Below are 9,750 nucleotides of genomic sequence, written 5' to 3'. Positions count from 1 at the left end.
AAACCAAAAAAAACAACTTCATGGTGTCTCATCTAAATTGCAATATTATACTCTCATCCACAAAATATGGAGAGCTGTGGTCATCACCTACCCTGGAGACATGAAGTCCACAGGCTGCAGGGTGGACATACCCAAATGGTTATGTGGGTAACTCAGAATGGCCAGGTGCAATACTTTTGTAATTCTCAAGTTGACCTGCAAAAAACATCCTAACAGGAGAGGCTCACCCCACACCCTTACGCATCAGATGAACAATGACAGCGGGTGGGAGTGAGAGAATGGGGCATCTTTTTTCACACAGTTTCCCACGCTGCTTCTCACCCAGAAGACCAGTGTTCCAAACACTCCTAACAGAGCTGCCCATTTCTTGGCCTGTGATTTCTTCTTTACACTGGCATTGAATCAGTTCACCTTGAATGTATCTACTTGGTGGACCCAGGCTTCCACCTGCAAGCTGGTAACAGCACAGATCACAGGCCACCGACAAAGGCACTTCTACAACTTCATCACTCTCTACTGAATCTGTCAGCCACAAGCCTGGTTAATTATTCAGAAAGCATGTTTGTATATAAAAGGAACATGTCAATACCTTTGGGAAATGAGATGCTAAAACTCCACCGTGTTAAGGTAATTATAAGACCCTTTGCCCAAGCAAGGGAAAACAAGCACAACCTTGATTTGTCTTTTGTTTTCCCTGTTTAGACTGGCTTGTATGTACACCATTTCAGGGCTGACCACTTGCAACTGGATTACCATTTTCTAGGCTCAACCCTGGGGCAGATGGATTCTCCTCTCTCAGCAATACTGAATTTCCTGTGGTCTTAAGTCTCTGGTGAGGTCCTGTGAGACTTTCCCCATCCACGCTGCCATGTCAACTGTTAATGTCACTGTTCAGGCAACCATATTGTTGTGGTATGATGTGTGTGTAGCTTCCCTGTCATTTCTAAGAAACACAAAATCAAGGCATATTTCCTAGTTCTCTGGCTCTTACAGCTTGCCTAGTCTTTCTGTGCACCCTCCTTCTGCTGTGTTCCCTGAGCCTCCTGTGCATGCAGGACTGTGCTGTAGCTGTGTCAGCTGGTATCGGGCACTCTGTGGTCAGCTGCTCTCAGCATTTTGGGCACTTGTGGATTTCTGTTATGGTCTCCATCTGCTACAAAAAGAAGTTCCTCTAACGAGGGATGAGAGCTCCACTCATGGATCCACAACTGGATTTAGCATGCAGTTAGGAATCATGCCAGTTCAGTAAAGTGACAGTGACAGGTTCTCCTCTAGGATCCTTCCTCATTTGTTTTTTATCCCAAAAGAAAAACACTCAAAGTAAAACATGAACATTTAATTGCCTTTAAATAATACATGAAATAATTTACATGCTATACATCCCAAAACACAATGAACATAAATCTAATTTTATGAGACATTTACACAGACTTTTGCCAACGTATGTCCTGTACGTCACTCAGGATGTTTTCTGTGTGAGCATGTAAACACATATATACATGTGAAGTTGAAAATCAGCATAATGAACCCAGAAGATGACTAGGAAGTCTGCCACAGAAGTCTAAAACCACAACCTGACTGGAACCAAGGCACAAAACCCTCCTGTTGTGGCCACAGAGATTAAGTTTCCTTTCTCAATGTCTAAACACTGTTCATTATACATTGTAATTTTTAGTATATTTCTGTTACTTTTTAAAATGCAGTGTTTTTATTACATAAGGTCTTACAGAAGTGAATTGGAAAAATAAGGACTAGATAAAATCATATACGATAAAGCTTTCCTTTTTTTTCCCCCCAAAAAAAGATACATATGTTCAAAACTAACACAAGAAATACTACAGATATAGGTGTAGTCAGGAGATATATAAGATAATGTACACAGATTTTGTAGTGCCCCTGAACTGTACCTCACACACCATCAATGTTATTAAACTTTGAGAGCCAGCTGGTAATACTGACAGTTGCAAGTGATTTTTTAGAAAAGATATGTATGTCCCAGTGCACAGAATAACAATGAGCCTAATAAAGCAAAATAAACCTTTCCCTGCATCAAAGCTGCTTCTGTTGGACATTAACTGGCTCCCCAGTGCTCCCTTCTCTGCCCCTTCTATATTAAGAGAAAGGAAATATGCTCCACACAAAAATGATTGCTTTAAAATTCGTAACCAAGCAAAATCTCCACTACCTGCACTTCCCTTTTTCCTTTACCTGAAAGTTTATAGGCAGCTACACTCAAGTTAAAAATGTATTTAGCACTCAGAGCACTTTAGAGCTTTGCCACTGTAAATGTACAGTTATCAAAGGATTAAAGCCAACCACAGAGTAAGAATTAATAGACTGCAGTAAGCCGAAAGTAAATGCCAAATGTGCTTATACTAGCCTAAGAAATGAGTCCTCTAAGCTGTGAATAATGAACTGTCAGCTGCAGCTTAGAACAAATGACAACGAGAACAAAGCCTTCGGTAACACTGATTTTAAATACGGGTGGAGCTGGCTAATTACGAACTAGCAGAGTATGTCTACAACTTTCCATGGTAGAACACTGCAGTGTGCGCCCCAAGTAATCAGAGTGCAGATAGTTCTTCATATGAAATAAGGCTGATGAAAGGAGAGATCAAACACCCTGTCCTCGGCTATAAAACCCACAGAGTAAACTGAGTCTACTCTAAGGCTGTCCCATAAGTACTTTGCATGGCACTTTAATGTTAAAACGTCACTAAATGGCAAAATTCGCAGTCACACAGCTCCAGAACTGAAAGCACATGCCACGTCAGTCACTGAGGGTTCAGGTTGTCAGGTCTGTTTTCTCAGAGTTAGAGGAAAGCTACTGAGCTTGGCTGGAATTAACATCTGAATCAACAGACTGTCAGCTCACCAGTCCTGTGTAAACCCTTTGCAGTACACACACACACTGGCACTCACTTCCCACAGAAAGGAGCGTGTTCTTGTTACAAATGGCGCTTAGCTGACTTACTCCTCTCAAGAGTTCCTATGATCCTTTTCTCAGCCACCTACTTTCTCACTTACTGCTAAGCCCCAAAGTCACTCAACAACCCCTGCCCGTGTGTACAGACCATCCTCACAACTATACATTTCTTACACTACAGTCATCCAGGGATCTCGGAAGGAGGCTAACAAGTCATTCTGGCCACCCCGTACTCCAAGCTGACCACGGCAGGCTCCGACTTAGAAAATTCCTCGGCATAGTCACAGTACCGATTATCTGCTGGGCTGCTGCCCTCTATAGCTCGGAGTGTGTCCTTCACCGGAAGCAGACTCTGCTCTTTCAGACACAGCGAGGTTTTCAGGGCAGGTGATTCAGGGTGGACAGCATGCAGCAAGTCCTTCGTTAGGATGCCATTTTTGCAATGCTTAATTTTCTAAAGCAAAACAAAACGTTGAAAAAACATTAATGACTACAACTAACGGGTGATCGATCCACGTGGAGTGAAGAAAATATGCTTTCACAAGTGTCCCCTTGTGTGTGATACACAATTATGAACTCAATAACTAAAAATCCCCAGAGCAAGCCGGACAGTGGTGGCGCACGCCTTTAATCCCAGCACTTGGGAGGCAGAGGCAGGCGGATTTCTGAGTTCAAGGCCAGCCTGAGTGAGTTCCAGAACAGCCAGGGCTACACAGAGAAACACTGTCTCGAACCCCACCCCCTCAAAAAAGGAAATCCCAAGAGCTTGATATTTATCAAAGAAAATGCTTCAGTAAGTGTTTCCGTTTGTCAATCGTTTCAACCAGATTTGACTGTATAGGACACTAGGTCTTCACATGCCAGAAACACACATCTTCCTTAGGAAGTTTAACAAGCAATCATTTCATAAGGCAAGGACGCAGAGAATATGCTCAACCTGACTGACTTCACTGTAACCCAGCAATCACACCTAACTCAGCTGAAGGTCCCACCGACCCTGACGAGCTTCTCACAGGCATCCCTCACGATGGGTTGCCAAGGGAACAGATGAGCCTTTGGAAGGTAGCACAGTTTTTTTTTTTAAGGTAATATTTAAAGTGTCCCATAGCAGAGCATCAAGCTCTCTAAATCAACTCCAGACAACTGTCCCTTGCTGCCTATCTTGCCCTCCCTTTCTTGAACACTAATATGTGCCCTCTAGTTTACCTAAGCAGTCACCACTCCTCTTACCCAAGAGACAATGAAAAACATCCATCTCTGAGGCAGACAGGACCGTTCTCTGAACAAAAAAGAACTGTCTAGCATTTTTAAAAAAGTATGTGTGTGTATATATGTACACATAATATGTACACACACACGGCAAAGCATAAAGATAACAACAGTAAGATGTAGAAATCAGAATATGCCAAAGCTATTTGCAATAGCCCCAACAGAGAATTAGTATCTAGTATCTAGTATTTAAGGAACCTTGACAAAAAAAAAAAAAAAAAAAAAAAAAAAAAAAAAAAAAAAAAAAAAACAAAAAAAAATATGAGCAAAATTTGGAAGTTTATTCTCAACAAACANAACAGAGAATTAGTATCTAGTATCTAGTATTTAAGAAACCCTGAAAAAAAAAAAAAAAAAAAAAAAAAAAAAAAAAAAAAAGGCAAACAGGCCAAGAGAAAAATGAGCAAAATTTGGAAGTTTATTCTCAACAAACAAAAAGGACATGCCCAATAAATTCTCTTCATCTGTAATCAAAAAACCCAAAATGGAAGACACTGTCATATAGTGAATTAAACAAATATGCTTTATTAGACCACTCAGAATACTTACAGCCTCGAGGTCTTTAATGTCCTCCTCTAACTGCTTGTTTTGCTCATTCATATTCATAATTATGCTCAGCACAGACTGCCGAGGATGGAGCGTCCGATCAAACTGGTGGTACATGTTTCTCCAAAACCTTTATGACAAAGAAGTTTAGAAAGTTTTTAACCAAAACACCTTTAGATGAATAGTGAGTGAGCTCTAGAGCTCCCAGCACAACCCAGCGGGAACAGCTTACAAAGCCTATTCCAAGTTCTATAAACAACTGAAGAGAGGAGCTCACACACGGTAACAAGGAGCAGACAGGACACCAACTGGTCTGTCCTGATTACCACACGCTAGGCACAGGTTCCAAAATACCTCATTGTTCATAAACATACATTGTGTGTCCATTAAAATTAAGAAATCTTAAAAATACTGGAATACTATCTTGATCTGCTCATTATTGTATATATTGATACAATGATCATACTATACCCCATGAATATGTTTTTTGAATATGTTTAATTAAAATAATATTTTTAGGGAATGGAGAGATGGCTCAGTGCTTAAGAACACTGGCTACTTTTCCAGAAGACCTGGGTTCAGTTCCCAGAACACACTTGCAGGCTCACAGCCATTTGCAATTTCAGTTCTAAGGAATTGGATAGCCTCTTCTGCCCTCCACAAGCAAAACACACACACACACACACAGAGTGCACACAGGCAAAACTCTCATAGAAGTAATAATGATGATGATGATGATGATAGTAATAATAAAAATAAAGTTAACATTATTCTTAAAAGTTCCCAAAATTTGTATGAGAAAAATCACATATAAATGCTTCAAGGTCAACTTACTTAAAATTGAAAGAGGCTGTATTTGGTTCCAAGACTGTCAGTCTCTGAGATTTAGAACTGTAGAGAGGATTTAAGTACTTCTTTTTGTCATCCAAAAGAAAAGGCCACAGGGAGTAAGTTTTCTCCTTTAACCTTATGGAATAAGCACATAAAAGTCTTACCTAGCGATCCTCAGAGCCCGGCTAATGCTATAGATAAGGCGGTTGCTTTCCGTGGCTTCCAGCTGGAGACTCACCTCTCCTGCCTGAGCTCTGCTTTCCCTGCTGTTCTTTCTCATTTGTGACCATGTAGTAAATGTGTCTTGAGCACAACACAGGTCAACCCCTGTTTCTCTCTTGTCCACTTAGGGATTCTCCTCATATCCCAGGACTGCCAAGCCTTGCAACAGAACACTGATTCAATTGTTCTGTCTTATTCTCACAACCCCATGCTGGGCCATGAGGGCAACTACCACAGGTCAGAAACACATTTCAGTGGAAGATTTTGAAATGCCAGTCATGTGCTTGTCTAAAGGCACACATTTGATGGACAGATGGCTACAGAGGAGGCATATCCACAGCAGGTAAGCCTAACAGATGCTGTAGGCATGCCCAGTACCATACACCCTAAGATGGCCCACAGGTATGTTCTAAGAAAGACTCCAAACTACAAGCTGGTATAAAGAACAGGTGAGGGGGGGCAAGTGTGGTACTTAGTGCCTGCATGAGACCCCATCAGGGACCCCATGGAACAATGCTAGCAGGCTTGTCTGCCCCACAAGGAGGAGAGCTACAACTGCCACCTTACCATAAGACAAACCCACTGATTTATGCCTCCCACCCCTATAAAACTGGTAACCTACACTTCCTAAGAAATTATGTAAAGATTTCTCTCTTCTAAAATATACATTAAACTGAAAAAGAGCACCAAAACTTTAAGGGAACAAACAGCATGGGGTTCTTGCTCTGGGTACTGGCTCTGTGTGTGTGTGTGTGTGTGTGTGTGTGTGTGTGTGTAATCCTCCATGTACTTTTCTGGATATTATTATACTTCAAAATATATTTCAAAACAGAAAGGTGGCAGATATTAGTAGGGTACTTTAGTTTCAAAAATACAGACAAGAAAGTCTAAAGTAGAATTCAACTCTATCTGAAACGGTCAGGGCACTTCATTGTACAGCCATGATGTACGGTGGTGCAGAGGGACAGGCACATTTCACCATCCACTCACCTGAGTTCCTCTCTCTCCTTCTGACAGTTGCCAAGGAAGTTCCCAAATTGGCATGAATGAATGTGCTCATGGATCTGAAGAAGAAACGCTTCGTTGAATTCAAAGGCTTGTGGGAACTGCTCAGTCAGATGCCAGACACACTCCAAGAACTGAGTGAACACTGGTGAGACTTCCTTTGGGTCACCATCCAAATGGCCACACCTAAACCCCCAGAAAGCACAAGCGTTGGAAAAATGCCTCTGCAAGAAGTTCATTGCTTAGGCATGGTAAACTTAAACCTACAAACTATACATACAAGTACTACATATGTAATATGGACAATAAAAGCCCATGTGTAACCATCATTTTAGTGGACATCTGTAACCCCAGTCCTCAGGAAGGAAAAGCAGGAGGACCAGAAGTTCAAGGCCAGCCTTGCTGTAAGACTGAACATCAATGGCCATGAGAACTAACAAAGGCACTAAGAAGGAAATAACAGAGACATTAAGTCTAGTTTCAGATAATACAGAGCTATAGTTCCCATGCCACAGAGATATGTAAATTCCAACAAGGAAAAACAGGGTGGTGCTATTATGCAAAGATTTAAATATATTATTGCTACTCACCTCTCTGAAAATTTATGCCCAAACGATATCCAATCTTTTTCTATTAAAACCTAGTGAGAAAACGCAAAATCAACTATATAGCTATTTTCAACTTGAAAAAATACAGTGACAATTCTGCTAAGAACAGATATAAAAAAATAAAGACTAAATTAAAATAAAAAAAAGTAGGCAGAACTTAGACAAGAGTGAGGGTTACTAAAAAGTAAAAAGACATGGAAATCATCCTACAACAAATGACTCCAGTTGCACTCATTAAAAACACACTTGGTAAAGCAGCATTACATTTTTGTACGTACAAAAATAACATGGAAAAGCCAGCTGAACTCCAGGACTCAGAGGCAAGAGCATAGAGGATCAGAGACCAGACAGATATATCATAGGGAAACCCTGCCCTCAAACAGAGTGTGGGGTGCCAGAGGGAAACTACAAACTGTAACTAAAATGCCAATAATGGCCAGCTCTGTAGTAAACCATTGGTCTTTTTGTACACTGTTTATGCCAAGTATAAGAAAAATGGTAAACAAGACTCTGAGTCTTGGTAAACCAAACCAAGTCAGTAAAAGAGTTAGCTTTTATTCCGATGCCAGCACTGCTATCCCTGCATATGCTGTTCAGTCTTCAGGGCACTACTTCTCTATTGACGAATTCCACCAAAGTAACAGCTCTTACTTTTCTTTTCCTTTTTAGTTTTTTGTTTTTAATCAACTTTTCAATATGAAACCCAGGTTGAGTTGAACTCTCCATCCTCCTGCCTCAGCTCCCCAAGAACAGGAACTAAAGACCTGCATCACCATAGCCAATGAGAGAGCAGATCTCTGATGTTTTCAGTCAGATCTGAAGTAGCTTCTTAGTACTTGGCACGCCTTATAATCTCATTACATAATCATCAAACATATTCTTTTCTCAGTGTCACGATGGCCACTTTGGCATCTCCTATGTTGCCTTAAATCCACTTAACAGAGCATACTGATCCAGGATGCACCTATCATGGGTGTCATTGTCACCTCTATGCTGTGACCGTGGGTGGAAATGTCATGCTGGGTCCTCTATCATTGTATTCGTCCTTAGTCTCCTGCTCTGCTTAGCTCAGAGAAGAGCAGGAAGCTGACTTGGTAGCCTGGAAACCCAGATGAGGGCTCCTATCCCCTATGCCCACTCAATCTATGGGCAGCTTGTACGGGTTCTCCTTTGTCAATGTCCCCTGAGACCACCACCTGTGTACACTTGTGTGCGTGCTGCTGCCTTACTTTCAGTCCTTCCCCCTCTTCAGATGGACTAACAGTCTATCCAGGACCTTCAGCCTCCATCCCACTCCCTCCTGCCTTCAAGAGGCCAAGGCATCTTTTTACAGAGCATCTTTCATCAAGCTACTGCTTGCTCTTTCCTACTGGCTCTCACTGCCTATGGGAAAGGACACATCCCAGCATCCTTCTCCACAGGTTCTCACCCTTTCAACACCAGGCTTACGCTCACATCCACTCATCCTACCCTCATGCGTGTAAAGGGGCTTCGCTGTGGGCCTGGTCACTTACTATACGGCTTCATTCAGATGCTTGGCCAATGAGCTAAGAATAATATTCCTCACTTATACTTTCAAAGTAAGCTTAATGTTATTTTATTAAGTGGTTTTTGTTGTTGTTTGTTTGTTTTGTTGGTTTTTTTTTCTTGTTTGGTTTTGCAAGACAGTGTTTCTCTGTGCAGCTTTGGATGTCCTGGAACTAGCTCTATAGGCAAGGCTGGCCTCAAACTCACAGAGATCCACTTCCCTCTGCCTCCCAAGTACTGGAAGTAAAGGCGTGCGCCACTGTCCGACCACCTAGTGTTACTTTTATTGGCACCATTTTCACATAGTTTTCTTATTTCCATTTAGTTTATCCAGACTCAGTATCAGAGTGCAATAACGGTGCTGAGCAAGGTCTGTGACTTTACGTCACCCTTGGCACAGGACTCTGATTATTAATTAGCGCTCACACCTCTCTAATACCTCTTCATCTGCTCACTATGTATTTCTGTGGAGATTTTGTTTTGTTCTTAGACAGGGTCTCACGTAGCTCAGGCTGGTCTCAAACTGCTAATATAGCAAAGGATGACCTTCAACCTCCCAAGCGTGAAAGCTGATCTAATCAAATACTAAACAGAAAATAAATAGAAAATAAATTTCTGCCTAGAAGAAAATTGTTGGTTTCATAAACCGAAATGATCAATATTTAACTTTAACATCAAGGTGCTGTAGATTAACATTCCCTCAACATGGTTTACAATTAAATCCTGTATTTTACATTACTTTTACTAGATAAAGGTGAGGGAGAAAATATCAACAATTTTGTAACACTTTAGGGTGGTGGTGGTAGTGGCAGTGGC

At 41.3% G+C, this 9,750-nt stretch overlaps 1 protein-coding gene across 1 annotated transcript in view; it reads right to left on the bottom strand.

Annotated features, from left to right (window-relative positions):
- Positions 1-1,321: 1,321 nt before the first annotated feature.
- Mtmr6 (myotubularin related protein 6) overlaps positions 1,322-9,750 on the bottom strand; it is a 37,332-nt gene continuing 28,903 nt past the window's right edge. Inside the window, exons 10-14 of the mRNA XM_021182178.2 lie at positions 7,390-7,439; positions 6,785-6,985; positions 5,576-5,707; positions 4,745-4,871; positions 1,322-3,380 (exon numbers count right to left, since the gene is read on the bottom strand). Coding sequence (XP_021037837.1) covers positions 3,132-3,380; positions 4,745-4,871; positions 5,576-5,707; positions 6,785-6,985; positions 7,390-7,439 — 759 coding nt within the window. The 3' untranslated portion in view covers positions 1,322-3,131. The remainder of the gene's footprint in view (positions 3,381-4,744; positions 4,872-5,575; positions 5,708-6,784; positions 6,986-7,389; positions 7,440-9,750) is intronic.

This window comes from Mus caroli, chromosome 14 (assembly GCF_900094665.2).
Source record: "Mus caroli chromosome 14, CAROLI_EIJ_v1.1, whole genome shotgun sequence".
NCBI lineage: Eukaryota > Metazoa > Chordata > Mammalia > Rodentia > Muridae > Mus > Mus caroli.
Note: the sequence above shows the minus strand (reverse complement) of the source record. Positions and strands in the feature narration are given on the sequence as shown.